At 39.2% G+C, this 19,478-nt stretch overlaps 1 protein-coding gene and 1 long non-coding RNA gene across 5 annotated transcripts in view; one reads left to right on the plus strand and one right to left on the minus strand.

Moving 5' to 3' along the window:
• LOC135983557 (uncharacterized) lies at window positions 1-19,272 on the plus strand. The gene is made up of 4 exons (XR_010601242.1): window positions 1-138; window positions 11,427-11,621; window positions 13,578-13,894; window positions 19,133-19,272. It is a non-coding gene; the product is annotated as an uncharacterized LOC135983557 (long non-coding RNA).
• Window positions 13,809-19,478, minus strand: part of GRID2 (glutamate ionotropic receptor delta type subunit 2) — a 1,049,702-nt gene continuing 1,044,032 nt past the window's right edge. For all 4 annotated transcript variants that reach the window (XM_065596092.1, XM_008179090.4, XM_065596093.1 and 1 more), the window contains 2 exons: window positions 19,204-19,444; window positions 13,809-14,445 (listed from right to left, as the gene is read on the minus strand). In XM_065596092.1, coding sequence (XP_065452164.1) covers window positions 14,023-14,445; window positions 19,204-19,444 — 664 coding nt within the window. In that variant the 3' untranslated portion in view covers window positions 13,809-14,022. The remainder of the gene's footprint in view (window positions 14,446-19,203; window positions 19,445-19,478) is intronic.

Below are 19,478 nucleotides of genomic sequence, written 5' to 3' on the forward strand. Positions count from 1 at the left end.
AGATTTAAACAAGAAAAACTAAGTGCATTGGATAGAAATCTGTACGGCTTCCCTTAATAGCCAGAGAGCACATGGGTGAACGAGAGAGACGGCAGCCCGTAGCGTGAAGAGACCTACAATTTTACAACAAAAGAAAAGGTAAAAATTCCAATGCCATGAGCCATCTCCTCGTGTATTCTATCCCTACAGCCCCGGCACAATGTGGAACATGTGTCTATTTTAGAGAGTTAAATTATACAGCACTTATCTCATGCATTGTGGCAGCTAGGCAAGAACAAACAATAGGTAAACAACTGCTCTAAACAGGTCAGCCAGTCAGCTAACTAATCAGATCCAACAAAACGAGCAAAAAGAAATGATCGAAAGGAAAAGCTGTCAGGGGAAGGGGGGGGGAGAAAGGAAGAATACAGTAGTTAGAAAGAATTGGATAAGAATATTGTGCCTTGAGTTTTAAAGCAGAACCCCCCTTGATTGCTGATGGCAAAGATTAGTTACTGTAGTAGCTCTACACCTAAATCTTGCTTTAGCAAAGAACTTAACCCCCTTGCAAGAAACAACATTGAAGTTCTCTGGGCTGTTCACAGTTGATAGAGTTAAACATTTACAAAGCAACCATTTTCATAACACAGTCACTTTACTTTTATCCCACAAACTATAGATGCTGCTGATAGCAACAATGCTTCTCTTTAAAATTGTTAAAGGATATAATTAAAACTCAGTTTTTAAAGAATAGTCTGGTAGGTTCTCACCTACTACCAAATATCACTTACCCAATTATAGAAGCTTTTAAAATCTGTAATAAAATCCTAAATTTTAGTCCACTCTGTATTACAGGGCAAAACATTTAAAACAATCTATGATAATTGTTCCCACTAGATGAATTCCACTATTTTTGACTTTATCTCCATGATTTTATGTCAGTTTCTCAGTTTGTTCCACAGAAATAATAATAATAAAAAAAATTTGTTTTCAGACTAGTTACAAGAATAGCTAGCTAGAAATTATAATAAATTTTCATAATTTATTCATATTTTCAATTTTAAAACATCTTTGTGTAAGTCTGGCCAAATATTATTTGAACATTTTTCTGTGTTGTAGTAAATGCAGCCTTACTCCGTAAAAACACAATGTAATAATGGTATTATATTACTCACCCTATTCCATATGTGTATTCATCCTGGTATCAGCTGTATTAGGGACCAAAACAATACTTTACTACTTTTTACTCCTAGTAGCTGTGCAGAACTAACATAACCCAAGCCTTTTTTCCCTTTTCCCAGGCTCCACATTTACTAGATTCCAATTAGAAAGCTAATTTGTTACATCTGTGCAAACCAACTGACAGAAATGAGGACTTACACAGGTGTCACCAATGGTATTATTTGGCCAGTGTGATCTTTTTACAGGTGACATGAGTGAGAAGGAAACCCAGCTTGATTTGCAGAGCCTGGGTTGAGATTCTAGAGCTGATAACTAGGGTAAAAAGAGAAAAATTAGATTTTGTTCTGAAAATCATTGTCAGAACAAGCTGGGAAACCAACAATATAAATTGTAGGTAAGCACTTTTCAGAATAAAACCCCATGTTCGGGTAAATCTAGCCCATTTCTCTGGCTGAGGAAGGCTCCTGTGCAGCAGAACTGGTGCATTCCATCGCACAAGGAGTAGACTAGATGTGATAGGAACCAAACACAAACATAGGTGTTGGAACCAGGGGTGCTGGTTGTGCTGCCTCATCCTCCCCCCCCCCAACTTGAAGTGGTTTTCATCATATACAGGGTTCAAAGGCTCTCAGCACCCCGTAACAAATATACAAATTGTTCCAGCATCCCTGAGCACAAGGTATATGCAGTATAGATGCTATCAAGGTCCCTGTGGGACAAAACACTGGTGCAGTGCCTGGAGCAGGCTAAGGGCTTCCTGGCTGTACACATTTTCTTCTCCCTCAGCTGCAGGGGATTGTGCAGAGACCCTGCATAGACTGCTTTGAACATTTCCTGGATCTGGTAAGGCATTGGTAAATTTACACATCCATTTGCTATGTGAATGTTCCCAATGCTAACACTAGAGCTGGGGAAATATTGCAAAAAGAGTGTTTGCAAGTGTTCACAGTCTGGTGTATTGAAGACTGTTGTGGAACTGCAAGCTATCACTTTAAGAGCAGGGCAGCGGTGGGATGGTGGTTCTGTTTGCAGACTAGCGGCTCTATAGCAAAGCAATAGGATCTCATCAGCACTCAGTCTGGTAAGAACCTGCTTAAAGCAAGGAGGGCTGATGAGTGTTGCCTCTCTGCCTTAAGGAGCAGCCTCTGTTGGAGTTTTTCTGTGTTAAGGTTCTGATTTCTCGGAAATAAGTGGTATTACACTGCAGCCTTCCACCAAGAATATTTTGTTTTATCTCACTTTGCTGAGTGTATGTTGTGACCATAACACATTGGAAGGCCCACTGGCTTTTTGGTTTGATCATGTTCATACCACTCCTTTCTCCCTCAACTTTTTCTAGTTAGTCATAAACATTGAGGCAGATGAGTCTTTGTTTGACTGGGTTTGTGGGGAATTGACACAGATGAACATGCACGAACAAGAGTACATGCCTGTTTAAAATGTTTCAAGCTTCTGATTAGGAAATAATACCATGTGGCTTAGGAGAGCAACCACAGATAATAAATAGCAAACCCCATCCCTCATAGTCTGAAAACTGTTTGTCCAAGTTTATTTGGCAACTATTTACAAACAACACATTGGCAGAAATTAGGTTCAGTTCCCAAATGATTTGCAAATATAATAGGCCTAAATTTGTCAGATAATTTAATCACAATGATTTAAGTTTTAGCTAACAAATATTTATTTTAAAAACAGTTTCAGGCATGTGATCTGTATTTACATCTACTTCCTAGGTTAACATGGACTATAAATACTCTGTCTCCTATATCTGTGGTCAGTCTTCTTATTGGAAAGCACTCGGTCCCCCCTTCTCTATTCTTCCCCCAAACCACCACTTTTGTTGCAGCATGGGAAAGAGGTCTGCTTTGTCCCTTGCCACTCCCACTACCCTTCAACCTGCTATGTCCTTTTACTGCTCTACAAGCAGTAATGCACTTCAGAGCAATGTGTGCCCCTTTGCAGGACTGAACCCTGAAGAAGTAAATGTATTCACTTTAGTGGGTTCTGTTGTTCTTAAACACGTCACAGTGTTTTGAATGAGGTTTACTTTGTATTGCTCACATCTTCCTGTAGGCAGATTTTTCAGAGTTGTATAAACTGATTAGGAAATACTGCTTGTTCTTTAACGCAGAAAGTGTGAGGAGTTCATTATTTGCAAGTCCCTAAACCTGTAGATAGCTAAACAGTATCCAAACAGCAGCAGCTATTAAACTGTAAGGCTTGTAAAAATCATTGTTGGGGACAAGTCCCTATTTTCACTCAGTGTTATTTTGTAAATCAACACACTTCTCTTTTTACACTGCACAGAGTGCATGCTTTACACTGGCTATCATGAAGTAATGATCAGTCCTTAAACAATGTATTGAGTGTTAGGAATATAAACTATCCACACTATTAATTTTGTTTGCTTTCTTTAGCCTATTTTCCCATGTGTAAACAAAATAATTAGCAACAACATAGGTCAACAGTAATTACTCTTGCCGTGGTCTGCAGTGAATATTCATACATATACACACAGCCATCTCCACTGTATACATTTGAAGAAGCATGTTCATGGACAGTGCAGAGGAGAACAATTTATTAACAGTATCAGTGTGCTATAGTGCTTCTCAATCTTTTTTTGGCTAGTGTGACTGTTATATCTGCTTAGGATACAGAGCCATAGTGAGCTAACAGCCAATTTAAGGATTTTGTTTCAGATTGATACTGTGCCACTCCATACCACTGATTTCAAACTGTGCCTAGCAAATTCATGTTGTGCATCCACCAACTTATCTAAACGCTTCTATAAAGGTTGTTTTCAACAGCATCCCCCTTTCTCTTCTTCCAGCCTGCACTAGGGTGACTATGGGTCAGGGAACCATCGTGTGGTAGGTGCTCCTCTGGGCTCAGGTCTGGGCAGTGGAATGTCTATCTTGCTCCACCTGCAAGCTCCCTACAGCCAAACAAGGAAACAGGCAGTAAAAGGGCCAGTGCTTCTCTTTCACCTTTCCCCCTCTTCCTCCTTTCCGTAGAGCAAGAGTTGCCCAGTGGGAGGAGTGTTGTGTGGTTAAGGCACTGGAGTGAATCTCAAGGAACATTGGTTCAATTCCTGTTTCTGCCACAGGCTTCCTAGGTGACCTTGGGAAAGCTGCTTAATATTTCTGTGCTTTAGTTCCCTGTCTCGAAGGATAATAATGCTTTCATTAAAATAATTCTTGTGCAGATAAGTTAATATTTGGATGGTACTTGAATAATCTGGTGATGTGGTTATCTAAATACCTAGATAAATATTAGAGGAGCTACAGCAGAGAAGGAATGGCTGCTCAGACAGGAGAAGGCAATGAGGGAGGAGAAATGGTGCCCTCCCCGCCAAGAAGGGCTGGGGGCACCTACGCTTTCATCTGCAGGTGTTTATGCCTCTATTCCCTGCTGAGGTTGGATGGGATAAGGCTATGGCTTTTCATGGAATAGAGTGCCAGAAGGACACATGCATACATGAGAGTCATGCACCAGCAACATGTGGGAGCAACAGATTCTGTGCCACTCCACAGACAGCTGGGGTAGAGGCGCGGGTTGGCCAAAATAGTTACAAATATCAATGAGACGTCCTATTTGCACTTCAAAAACCAAAACATTGTTTTGAGCTGGTTACAGAGAGGCAGCCAAAGCCTCTGGCAGGGGCGAAAGACTTAGCTACCATGGTTCCAGCTACCATGGTTCCATGTGGTTTGGGCACACATTCTCTTTAGAGCCAAGAATGTTTCTAAGCGGTTTAAAAATTGTAGCATGGACAGTTCCTCAGAAATGAGACAAAACCCTGTATTTCATAATGAAAAACTGAACAGAATGTAGTTGAGCTGCCAGTTCCGTCTCCTCTCCAGTGTTTCCAGCTTTGTATGGTACCACGTTCCTATTCATAAACCTCTAACTATTAATGTTGGTGAGTGTCAGGATATTTGTTGTTTTTATTAAAGCCCCAGCTCCTGGAGACATGGGAGTACATAAAAAGCGCAACTTTCACTAAAAAAGTACACTCAAATTTCCAGCCCTTCATGGGCTAGGAAGGGTGTAAATCAGAGGAGAAAGAAAAAGATCCCCACATTTATTGTTTGTCAAAAATCTTATGATTTTTCAGTGTTCAGGTTAGGCACTGAGATACATTTTTGTTTTTGACAATAAAAAATATTCTCAAGTCTTCAAAGTATTGTTTGTTCAGCATCATTGTGGAAATAGTGCTGGCACATATTATTTTAGGAAACAGTTCTGCACTTAAAAAAAATCACAGGCTTACCTAGCATATGCAGGAAATAGCCTATTCACTAGTAGTAGCGGTGTGCTAATGGGGCATCCTGTCCTTTAAATTGGGGGAGGGGTTGGAGGAATATTTGGGTGGGCAGCCAGGGGAGTAGCAGAGTGTCCTACATTTAGTGATTATTGTAGCAATTATTAGCTTTAGGTGTTGGACTGCTTGTAAGGATCTGTGCAGTTGCAGAAGGATTTATATATATTTGGTAGTTTTGAGGTAATACTTGCATAGAAAATGTAACATACATTCGTAGGTGCATGGTACCTTTCTTCTTTGAGATCATAAAAATTATGTATTTTTTATTTATAAAAATTAGGGTGACATGCATGTTTGAAATACAAAGTACCTTTTGCCTGTTTTGTAGGTAGCTCAACTGTGCTTCTATATTAGTCAAGTGCTTGTTCAAATTGCTTTATTGGTTTGAACTGTCTTCTAAAAAAGAAATCACTGTTAAATTTGAATACTTTAAAAGTCATACTAGGAATCAGCCTTTCGGGGATACTGTCAAATGATTAGACTGGGCGGGGGGGGGGGGGGGGGAAGGATTCTGTCTTGGGTTTATATCTACACTTATTTCAAAGTAAAAAACATGCAGAACGCTTCTGGTGTAATTTCATTAAAGTACCAATGGTTAATCGTATTTCCAACAGCAGCTGCCTTATTAGAGGTGCTACTGCTTTTAATGGCCTAATTGCTTTTATAAGGCTTGCATCTTTTATTAAAAAGTTTAGTTATGATATTCCAAAAATGAGCCAAAAGAGAAAATTGTCATAGACTAAAATATTAAGCGTGGTAAATGGCAAATTAATATTACTGAGGGAGATTTTCGTAAGTGCAGTGTTGCTTTTACTCCCGTAGAAATTAATGGATGTTTTACTTTTGACTTCACTGAGAGCAGATCTAATCCAATATTGAGTACTTTTTAAAATCCATCCCCTAATATTTATATAACCCCTTTCATCCAAAGGTTTCTCAAATTATTTTGCAGACGGTATACACACTCCTGCACACAGCATAGGTGGAGGTGAAAAATGTTGTACATTACAGAGCCATGTGATAAGTACATTGATCATGCAACTTTGACCACCTCACCTGCACTGTGTCCACTGATTCACCCCCACTAGGACTTATTCTACTATTCCAAATCCATGGAACATTCAAACTGCTGTTATTAAAAAAAAAAAAAAATCCACTTGCTACAAAGGCAGAGCGTTCCTCCCCAGTTTCATAGGCCTGAGATGCAGGATGGGTTATATTTAGTACTGGAGCAGCAATTGGTTTCAGTTCAAGATATCATGATCCCTCAGGGCTATTTTGGATAGGCAGTAGCTAATAATGCTTACCTATCTTTCTAACACACTTTGACATCTACAGGTGGAAAAAAAACTATTATGGGGCAGATTATAATTGTCCTTACCCTATCCATGCAGTAGCGTAAGGTCCATCTTCCACCCCCTCAGCTCCATGGGGGTTTTATCTGAATTGCTGTGTGTTTGAGCAGGTGGGGAAGGGGGAGCATTGGCAGCAGTAAATTACTTCTTCTCTGGAGCAAAAGGGGAAAAATGCTGACTCTTGGGGAAGCACAGCTATGTGCTGGCCTAACACTCACTCAGGCTCTGTGTATATGTAAGCCACACTTTTTCAGATGAGGTTATTAAAGCACAGAGAGTTCTATTGACTTGGCTTAGCGGCACTGTGGCCTAGGATTAGTAATTGACTGGGGAACCAAGAGACCTGTGTTCTGGTTGTTTGAGTGAAACTAGACCTTTTTTATAGTGAAATTTGGCTGTACTGTGCACATCCGTGGGATTAACACCACATAGTGAAAATATGTATCTTGTGAGATACACATTTAATGAGCCAGGTTTATGCAGGTGATCTTATTAGCTTGATTAGTGCAACTTACTCTTTTAATTTGATCACCTGGTGTGACTTACCCACCCTCCTACATTTAATATTGTGCAAACAGTGGGTTTGATTTGCCACTGCCTTATTTCAGCTGTAAATGAATGTATGCCCAGCAGCATGCCAAGGTAAATGTGTTGATTTTAATGGAGTTATACCAGCATGAAACTGGAATCAGACCATAGTGACCCAGGCCCTGTATATTCATTTAGCTACACAAAAGACAAAAAAATGTGGATGTTTGAAAAGCAAAACGCTTTCTTTAAGAAAAAACAGTTTAAATTGCTAAGTGGCTACAATGTAGTTACTCATTACATCTTTTACAAAACCCACACACTTAAAGGAAATAAATAGCTGAGGACATCATAAAATCTTACACTGTCCACAATGTTTTGTTTCCAAATGTAAAGAAATGTATATTTCATCACAAAGCCTGACACTTAATTCTGACCCAAAATAAATACTACTCTTTCATCAGTAATCTTAAGATGAAAAGAAAAATTAAACCTTTCTGAAAAAGAAACATGGCTATCATAATATATACAAATTAATTTCCCATTTTGAACAGCCACAAATGCAAATACATGTAGACATAGTTCCATACAGTGATAATACTATGCACTTTCTCATTACATTATGTATACAATTTCAAACTCAAGAAACAGCAGCTACAAATGCTACAACCACAAAAAAAAAAAAAATACTGTCACTTGATAAATGTGTTGCCTGACACTTTCCCCCAACAGTATCACTTAAAAGAAAATATTTAAACACCAAGGACACAAAACCAATACATTAGGAAAAAAGAATCCCTCCTACTGAAAACACTCAACAATCCATAGGTCAGAATTAAGTTTTTTTCCTCTTTGATGAAATACACATTTCTTTCTATTTTATGAGAATGGGCTAGCGTGTCCCCTTTTCCTGGTTAAAAAAATCATGATCTCATTAGCAGTGTCCCACTGACGTGTGCTCATACATATGTGATTTGCCTTCCACAGAAATGGTGCAGGGCTTACGGCCAAACCGGGCAGCTCTCCAGGGAGCCAATGGAGACTAGTGCTGCCTGCAAGGAAGCTGTGCCCCCAGCACAAGTTCTGGTTCCTGGCTGGGCTTCTCCACCCTCCCTAGTATCACAGATTCCTCTGGGGCAATCGTGGGCTCCCTTGGCTTCATGTGGACATGGTCTTCTGGCCTGGATCTTAAGTGGTGCAAGCCTTTTCACAGGGGTGAACTTCATCCCCAGTAATTCACTTTTCTGGATAAAGTTGAGATTGCAGTGTGCCCGGGTAGTCCATATAATTGTGGAACGTGCCATTGGATTTTTAATGCTCATAAGTAATCAGAGAGGAAAGCGTGTCTGGGGGTTATAGCACTGGACTTAGGAGGCCTAGGTTGACTTCTAGGCTCTGCTGCACACTTACTATGTGACCTGGGGCAAATTACTTAATCTTTTTGTGTCTCATTCTTCCATGTTGAAAGTGGGAATAATAATTTTCCTACCTCACAAGGGTGTCGAGTAGAGAATTTCAGGTGAGATACTGTGGTATTGGGGGGTGGCAGATGAGAACCTAGGTAGATATTGATTTTCTCTCTTGTCTGTGAGATGATTCCCTCATGAAGTACATGGCTCTCTAATTTTAGGGCATTGGTTCAGATTTAGGGATTCCATAGGACATTAATCAGCCTCACAAACAGTAATCTGTTTTAGTTGATGAAATATGACAAGATCACAGCCTAAGATAATTTGGTTTAAACCAACCAGTCTTGATTTGCATTGTGAGTGCATACATGCACATCACCCTGTGACTCAGAAAACTCTGTTGATATGACCCATTCTTATGGACACCTATTTTACTAAAATGTTTTAAAATCCTGCACACGAGATTAAGAAACCCAACAATCTGAGTTTACTGTAAGGTTAACAAGGGGAATAATCTGAATGTTGGTTGTGATTCAGTTGTTGTTTTGGGGCCTTTATACATTATCCTGGATCAGGAAAGCTTACAGATAAGAAAAATATGTTTTACTTTTAAAGATTGTCCACTTTGTGCACCTGTAAGAAATTAAAGCAAACCCAGCAAATAATAGTGCAGTTTTGGACTATTCATTGCTCTGCATACGGTGGGAGTTCTGGCATAGAAAGGTGTGCTTATAATTCTGCCTACTTTACAGTATCCCAAGTAAGCATGGAAGACTGAGAAAATATTTCATAATAGATCTGATGTATTCAATGATGTAAAATTAGCATTTCCATTAGTCAAGACAAAAGAGATGACCACAGAAATGTTGGCCCTGACCACAGTATGGTAGACCCCATGATAGCACCCACCTTTTCTTGATTTGCATGGGTACTTTTTTTGTTTTGAGATCCATACTATAGTTATGTCCCTTCTTAGTCTCTAGGATCTTTTTATGTGGTTCTCTGGAGAGAAAAAAAAAAAAGCTTTTCCACATTGTTGAGGGAAACCGTGAACTCTGACTGTAACAACTGTGTTTAGTCAGCATAGTTTAACCCACAAAGCAGTCTAGATAGATATTCTATATAGGATATGTTCAGTCGGTTGGGTTATTGGGATTACTCTAAATTATTGCAACTCCATTGAAAATACAAATGATTCTTCATGAAAACATGAGTTGCTTATAAACACTGGTCAGTAGTCCAGAGCAAAATTTGTATCACATTGTTTTGAAAGGAAGAAGAGATGTTTGCAGGGTTTGTTTTCCCCTCCCTCCTATATACCATGACTGGCAGAGCTATTTTAGAATTACCTCGCTTTTAAGCCATTTTATTTGCCTTGCTACTTGTGCTGACTGTAAATAATGGGAACAGGATACCCATGAAATGCAAGAGGAATGATCTAGTGCAGACTGGAGCACAACACATTTCACATTTCAACACATTCATGTTTATCTTAGACAGGGTTTCTCAAACAGGGGTCACTGCTTGTGTAGGCAAAGCCCCTGGCGGGCTGGGCCGGTTTGCTTACCTGCCCCGTCAGCAGGTCCGGCTGTTCGTGGCTCCCACTGGCCGCGGATCGCTGCTCCGGGCCAATGGGAGCTGCTGGAAGCGGTGCGGGCCGAGGGACTTCCTGGTCGCCACTAATGACTAATTTAGGCCCTGATCCTGCAAATACTTATGCTAATAACTGTACTTGTGACTAACCCCAATGAGTGTAATGTAATAAGGTGCATAAGTGTTTGTAGGATGAGGGCCTCAGTTTACCTATTGCTTTTCTTTTAGACGGAGCTATGTAACTTATCTCTTAGTTGTGTTTGAAAAGAAAAGCATTAAGTAACTTTCACCAAATCAGTTTTCTCTTTTACAGGGCTTTAAATCAAACCTTAGTTTTTGAAATTCTCAGAAGGTGGAATTTTTTAGTGATATAAGCAATGAGTTGGGATAGCATGACATTTATTTGAAAACCAAAACACGCTGTCCCATATATCATTAATGCTGGCTGAGTCAATGTATGAAACGCTAGCAACACTTTAAAATCATGGTTTAGTTAATGAAAGCTGAAGTGTTGTGAACAATCCAATAGAAAACTTGGTATTAATTTGGATGCCCTAAGTGACTACATCATGATTGATAGTAAAGTAAATACTAAAGGAATTAATATCAATTTGGCCATTAGTTTAAGATAATAATGAAAATACACAACCCAAATGAATAAAGATTGAGAATACTGTAATTAAATAAGGGGCATATTCTGCCACCGGTACTCATGAGGACATAGGCATATGGCTACCCACAGAGTAAGTTATGATTTCATTTTAAATAAGGGGGCAGAATCTGATCCTATAAAAATAAATCAACAGAACAAAATAGGCCATGTATCAAGAAAGTTTCTAGAACTTATAGGCTGAGATTGAGTTAGGTCAGATACTGAGTGCTTCTGAATGTACCTGAGAATTTGGGGAGAATGCAGTTTAGGTCTAAACTTGACTTGATCCCCTGTCAATCTCACACTAATTTCCATGGGAATTCTACAGGAGATATGATAAGAGGCATAGGCTCTAGTACTTACAGTTCTTGCTTTAAAGGATGTTTGCTATTTTTTCCCGCCAGTACGTCTTACATATTCAAATACAACACCAAAGGTGAGACTCATTCCTGCTCCAGCGCTTTACACCACGTAAACGGGCTAAAGAAGTTCTATAAAGTTCTGGATCCAGGCAGGAGAGAATTTCCTCAGTGATGGAACTGAAGAAGACAGTCACAGGCTGCTTTTTGAAGGTCTCCACAAAAGCCCTGGCATAGCAGGTATGGCGGATAAGGGGTGTGCTGAGGCAGGGCCTCAGAATATAGTTCTGTAAAGATTTTGGGCAGCTCTGCTGCCATAAATTAGAGAGACCCCCAGGGCTGTCTGAATTACGCCAGGACTGCTTAAAGCCACCTTAGTCCTCCCTCCCAATGGGCTAAGGCACAGCACAGAATCTCATAGGCACAATGGGACCTCCACCTTCTTGGCTTCTATGGGTTACCACAATATAAACGTTAAATAATGCACACCTTAAATTGAAGAATGCAGACACAGTTTGACATTTCCATGTTATTTAGGACAAATAGAAGGAAAAGCAAGTTTAGAAAACAATTTTATTAGACAAATTATTTAGACAAATTATACACAGAAAGCTCTGCCACTTGTAACTGAGGCCTCCAAAAAGTGTTGTGTATTTGTATAATAGGCAACACATCAAAATAGGCCTATTTTAAATAGTGTACATGGTTAACAGTTTGTTTATAGCTAAAATCACTGCAACATCTGGTATGTCCCTACATAGCTTGTAAAGAAATTTCTTTTTTTGTTGTTTTTTGTTTTTTTTTAAATCAGAGTTGTGTATGAGTTCATGAATGTTACAAGGGGAAACAAGTTGTGCATGCTTTTAGACACTTGCTACCCTGGAAACAAAATGGCCGTTTGCATGATAAGAAATTGTTCTGCCTTACACAGTAGACAATATTTGAAGATTTAGTACAAAAACATTGACAGTACAAGATGCTCCTCCAGAACAGAATTAGCATCAAAATAGAATAGAGCTGAAGAATATACCGTTTAATTTCTCCTAAAGCAAATCACATAGGCTGATTCCTATATCAGTTCTAGCCATAGAATGAGTTAGGTTAACATAAGTGTATGGTTGCGTAAAAAAACCAAAATAATAAAAACAAAGAACACAACATGGGATAAGTTGCTTGTTTTCTACGTAATGACATTTCTGGTTTTAAGGATTACAAACTAAAAGCTCATTCTACATTTCTAACAGATAAGAGTGTAACTTTAAGAAGCTTGTGCCAAAGCAGGCACTGTTTTTGCTCTCATTGCTGTTCTTTCATCGTTCTATACAGTTGGCACTAATATAAAAATTACACAGCTCCTCTAAATATAAATGAATATAGTAAGGGTTAAAATAATAGCTCGATCAATTTTTTTCTTAGGATAATATATAACTTTATTTAAGGCCCCATCAATATTTCTCAAGGGTTTTTTGTCCCAGTAACACCATTATTGTATTGATTGATGATACTGATTTGGAAAAGAATTTCTTAACCTTCTATGATCTACATTTAAACTTCTCTAGAGCTGTATTAGTTATCCATGGATGTGGTTTACCTAAGAGAGTTTTCCATTAGTTAAATTAATTAAAAGTAAAATTACCAAGTTTAGCCTTATACACTGCTGAATAGCTAATGCAAAACCTAATCAAATGAGTTACATCTGGGTAGAAATATTAAATTAACCCAGATGTTCTAATAAAAAAGTATAAAATAAGCTCTGTTGGCAAACAATGCAAGTCAGAATAATATTAAAGCCAATCTCTTTTCTAAACAAAAAGACCCCCTGCACTGTATAGCTTTTCTGTATACAACACATTTTTACTAAAGCTTTATTAAATGAATTGCAATAGCAACGGCTGCCATTTTATAGATATATATACACATACTTATGTATATATATTTATGTGATACTAATTTATTTAACACAACAGAGACTTCTGCCATATGATACAGTTTACTGTACATAAGAAAAACTTTTAACACTGTACAATCACATAAAGGTCATATGCACTGTTGCAGTGCAAAAGTAGATTTAACTGTAGTCTTTACTGGCATAATAATGGCTTTGTGTAATCCTACAAAATTGCATTCTCGTATTATGTGGCCTGAATGTTTTTGTTTTTCTTTTTTCCTTTTTTTTTTCTTTTTCTTTTACTGCAGGGTTTGCCTTTGGTCCACAGTTAAAAGGACACACAACAGCAGCGGAGCACTGAATGGATGCAGCAGAACAAATGTAAAGGACTGAAGTTATTGCAATTATATAAAACATGGAGAAAGAGGGGAGATACAAACGCCCTTCTGTGAAATAACCCTCTATCTTTTATGCATATTCAGTGCACATTTCCTATACTTAAAGTATATGAAAAGTGTACTAATATAAAACTAGTGGGATTTCTTTTTTTTTTTTTTTTAAAGAAACAGGTGACAAGAGAAGAGAGAGGAGGAGACAGAGAAAGCAGGGGACAGAAAGAGAAATAGTGAGTTGTTACTAAGAATCCTGATTTTTTTTTTTAAAAAGTTACATCCATGTTAGTCCCATAATATTACAGCTGCTCCTTGCAAAGGGAGTCCTAAAAAGAAACAATGAAGAAACTTGGTCTGAAGCTCATATGGAGGTGCCTCGGTCTGGGTCATTACCGATATTGAGCCCCAGAGTAGGAGTTGGTTGGTATGGGATAGATGACATTGTTTTGATAGGACTTCTGAAAAAGCCCCCGTTAGGTGCCCTGTGCCTAAAAGGGCCAGTTCGGTGCTCAGGCATGTTGCCAAAGGAGAAACCAGAAGCGGCTTTAGCTGACAGCGTACGGCTAAGAGTCTGGATCTGTTCTGGTATGAAGGTTGTCGTAGTGATATGAGTGTTCCTGAAGTCACTGATTTGCTCCAGTGCTTGGCGTGTGGGCAAAGTGTCAATGTCCAGTGGGGTCAGATCAATTGATGAGGTGGAAAACTGTTTATGGGGGCTGTCGTCATCTGTGCAGAGGCTGTTAACACGTCTATGAAGATGTTCCAGGTCAATTTCCTTGTCATCCTGGAAAAGAAAAAGAAGTCGGGCCATTTATTGTTGCCACTTTTTGCTGGACTGAATCTTTACAGTGGAACCTAAACTGCCCAGGAAAAGTGACTAAAACGTAGTCTAACTTTAACTAAAACTTTGTGCCATGGGCAGCTGGTGACCCAGCCGTTGGGGTGGGCTAGTCCCTGACCCTTCCCCTTGTGCCCGAGGCTCCACCCCTCCTCCTCTCCTTTTGCCCCCTTCCCCACAGGAGCCCAGAGCACCCCCACCACAGGGCCCGGCCCAGCGCCAGCCTCCGTGAGTCCCTGTGGGAGGCAGGCTGGCCAGCTTTGGCCATTGCAGAGCGCTGGGAACTGCAGGAGGGAACCTAGGCTATTTGGGGAGGCACAGTCTCCCCCAGCCTAGGATACCTGCCACCCCTGCTTTGGGCTAATTTATAACAGCTGAGGTCAGGTATAAACATCAATGGTAAATCTTTCCAACTGACTGATGCTGACTGGATTAGAAGGAAAACAGGTGCTCTCTAACCTTATAATTCATCTATTTTCAAACCCAGCATCTTAAGTACTAAGCTGTAGGTGCTACAAATAGATGCCTATCATGAAAGTACACATTTAGAGCCAGGGTATGTGTGATTTAGATTAATGACAGTTTGATAACAATCAGCTTTATATAATGAAGATGAAGTGTAAACTCAGATGACTGGGGCGATACCAGCTTTTCTTGAGCTTCATACTGATAACTAAATGTGAGCTTCACATGGGAGCCTTTGAAGAATTGGAATATCCTCTTCATCAGCCTTAATTTTGGCTGGGCTCAGATTGATTTTTCTATTTATTAGCTGAAATAGAATACAGCTGAACTTCCAAACCATTTGGGGTGGGGGGTGGAGAGGTACTGGTGGCTCATTTGCAATGTACCAGAAGAGGATACACAAGATGATTTTTAATTGTAATGCCAACAGTGGGTTTGATTCTCCTAGTTACAGTGGAGCAACTCCACTGACTCCAGTGGAATCACACTGGTGCAGGTAAAAGGAGAATGAGGTCCATTGTACTTATTTTGGTGTGTGACCACACCCTCCTATACTTGCCCTTTTTCTTCCTTAAACTCCCCAAAGGACTTCAATTAAAAAAATCTTATGCCAGTGTTATAGTAGAGAATTTAAATGCACAAAAATAAAAAGGTACAAAGCCATGGGCCCCAAAGTAACTGTACATCACCTGTAGGCCACATATATATTAATACTGAACTGCAAAGCATAACTCAGAAACATGCAAGGAATGTCCCCACTAATCAGGTTGTGGGGCTTATTCATCACAGAATGAAGTTTTAACTAACCTTCTCAAAATTCACTTTAGTTTCCATGAAATCTACTGACTCTTCCAGACCAAATAGAGAAGTATCACAATGCATCATTCTAAGATGTCAGAGATACCAGAAATAATAACAGCACAGGCCATAGTGGTGCAGGCTTGCAGGCTTGATTACTGCAACTCATTGTAGGTGTGATTCAAAGGTCATTGAATCAATGGAAAGACTCCAGTTGATGTCAGTGAGGTTTAGATCACTGTGTCTAGGAATGAACCCACGCCCCCTGAAAAAGATCCACATAGTACAACATGTGACAGCCCATCTGCTTAGCAACTCTGGTCACCAAATCTCTCTGTACTGAATACTGAGTCCAGTTCAAGGTCTGCGTTCTGTTATTCATGGTCCTTGGTATTTGAGCGACCACTTTTCCTTCTTTGACCAGGACCTACCGTGACAGTTGTGAGACTCTCAGGGTGTGTCTACACTGCAATTAGATACCCGCGGCTGGCGCATGCCAGCTGACTCAGGCTCACAGGGCTTGGGCTAAGGGACTGTTTAATTGCAGTGTAGACTTCCAAGCTCGGGCTGGAGACCGGGCTCTAGGACTCTGTGAGGTGGGAGGGTCCCAGAGCTTGCCCTGCAGCCTAAGCCTATGGAACTCACTCCCCTAAGAGATAAAAAGGTACCACAGATCTCACTACCGAGACAACTAAATGTGGGATTGACTTTCCCTCTATAATTTATGCATGCACAGACCCGTCCAGAGACATACACCACACCCACTGAAACAAAACCAAAACCAACTATACTAATCAAACTATTTCTCCTATAGGCCAAGGAAGAAGATGGAGAAAGATTGTCTGTTCTTAAATAATTGGGAGGTGCTCACGTGCTATGGTAACAAAGGCCATGGAGAGTCCGGATAAATACTCAGAGGCTCTGTCATAGTGCATAAATCATGTTTTTGCCACTGTAGCACTGTTTTAAGTCTCCTCCTTTTTTCTAATTTTAAAATTTATAAAATAACTTTTATACTACTAACATTTAAAATAGCAATCAAGCAAATGTTTAAAATTACATCACTGAGGAAATATTGCAACTTGAACTAGGTGAATAATGAATTTTTTGGTCTGCTGCCAATTCTAATAAATTGAAAAAAATTGTTTTGGATTGAACCCCGAACAACATCTTTCAAATTTTTTGGTGATTCAAAAAGAAAAATTTCTTTTCAGGTTGATTGGAACATTTCATTTAAAAAAAATTGAAACATTTTGTTTTGCTGTTTACCATCTTTGAACATTTTTGACTTTTAAAATAAAATTAAGGGAAATTTTGAAATGAAAAGTTGTTTTGAACCAAAATATCAAAATGTTTCATTTTGAAAATGTCAAGGTTAATTTTTTTTTTAACTGAAACTATTAGATGCAGTTAATTCGTAAAATATCTCAGTGTTGCCGAATCTGCATTTTTCACCAAAAACGTTTCGGTCAAAAGATTTCACACAGCTCTACCTGTGACTTAGCTGAGCCTCTAAAGGTCTCTCCAATATTGCTGCTGATTCTTCTGTTATAAGACTGGAAAAAATAAGTAAGTGGTATTCTTCCTGGCTCTGCCCACAACCGAAGCTTTGCACACTCAATATACCAAGAAGAGACGTCACTCACAGTAAGATTGTGCATAATATGATCATTCCTTTTTCTCTCTTGTGTGTTTTGATGAGTAGTGAAATATTCAGCAGTGTTCACATTTAAATTATCATCAGGCTTTAGAGTCAACATCCCATTCAGATTAATGGGGAGAGTTCAGTCTTCTCTCAGAACTTTTGTTTAAAGCTGTCTGTAGACTCAGGCAGACATCATTGAATCGGTTACTTCTGGTTCACGACTGGCAGGTTATTTTCGCAACCATAGGACAATTATTTTTCAGTATACATGCTTGGATTCTGGAGCACAAGATGGCAGCCATCAGGAAAAAGAGCTGGCTTGCTGACCACAAACTGTTCCGACATGACCCCTAATTCTGGACTAGTGGCCTGGAAGAGCCAATGGATTTCATGGAAGCTAAAATGAATGTTCAGAATGTTAGTTAAGATGTAATTCTTTGAATGATCCCCATAGATGGGATAATGGGGACATTCAGCTCTTATTTTCATACTTATTTTAGTTTTGAGTCAAGCTTTTCACATCAATTTTAAGACATAAATTTAAGAGCAAGCCAGTAAACAATATTAAAAAGTACAAGGAGGCCAACTTATAGCAGCTGAGGCAATGATAACTTTGAATTTCCTGACTTCTATTAATTTGAAATACACACACAGACACAAAATAAGTATCAATGTGAAGTTTCTGAAAGTTCGGGCAAAGTGCTTAAATAGTAAAATATACCAAAGGGTCATTTACTGGTTTTAACTGAGAGTTTCCTGTTTCAGAGGAACCCAGTTTAAAGAGAAGAGAGAGTTTTCCTTTTTAACAACAGTACTTGCCAGAAGTTTAAAAAAAAAAATCTCAGAAATGAAACAGTAAGCAAAACGTTTTAAAAATTCAAAGATCAATGCTGTAATTAGTGAGTGTAATTATTTCTGTCTGATTATACAGCATAAGATTGGCAGGCACAATACTGGGGAAATTGCAGATAATGGCAAAACCATCACACACAAACTCAAAGCAATATCCTACAACAGGTGTCTATGGCTATGTAGATAGAAAAAGTGTAATTGGTGGTGATGCACTGTAACTTGTCAAGCATCCTGGACTGCTATAAAATGGCACATCTCCCACTAAAATCAGTTGTCTATAGTTCTCGGCATTTTAGAATTCCCTGACCAAGATGTTAAAAAATGGGTGTCCATTTTCAGGTTTCTAAAAAATCTGGCCTGGTTTTCCAAAGGGCTGAGCACCCTCAGCTGCCATTGACTTCAGGTAGATATTGAGAACAGAAGCAAAAAGGAATGCAGGTCCTCTGCACCTCCAAAAATCATACCAAGTTCATTTAGGAGCCTAAATATGGATTTAGGAGTTTAGCTTTGGTAACCTGTTTTTGGAAGTCTGAGCTATTGCATTTGGGGGGCATGTTTTGAATGCCAGAGTGAAAGAGACCTTTCAAACTCATTGGCAAAACCTGGAGCTGATCCACAATAGCAGGCATAATGTACTAATTACTGATGTATTACTAACATAGTATTCTACGACTAATTGTTGTGTTCCAGTGAGACCAGTTCCCTGTCACACAGCACCAATATATAGTATTTATTTTCTTTTTTCATTTCTTTTTGGCTCTTCTAAAAAGGAGAGTCAGATTTCACGATACAGGTTTTCAGTGACCTTGCTCATCTTACAAATCAGAAAACTATGGAATTATTTCAGAACTTATGTTTTCCTTCCCCCTTTAGTGCTATAAATTCAAGACAACAGTATGCAGATAGCATGAAGATATTCCACAATAAATTAAAGGGTTCTATACCTCTTTTGATGGAACCCGGGAGCCTTTCCTTTTATTCCACCATGTTTCCAGCATTGCAATGAAACAGGAGAGGACAATCCCAGCAGCCAGGATACAAAACACCCCTGCAAAGCTCTTTATGTCCAGGGCACCTCCTTTCTGTTTGGTATCCACTGATGAGTATAGATCACACTGACCATTCTTTGGCCACCACTTATGCTTCAGTATATCCATGTCTCCATTTTGCTGAAGTTCTAAAATCCTGGGGAAGAAAGTACAGAATAACCGGTTATGTC

This window comes from Chrysemys picta, chromosome 5, assembly GCF_011386835.1.
Source record: "Chrysemys picta bellii isolate R12L10 chromosome 5, ASM1138683v2, whole genome shotgun sequence".
NCBI classification, from domain to species: Eukaryota; Metazoa; Chordata; order Testudines; family Emydidae; genus Chrysemys; species Chrysemys picta.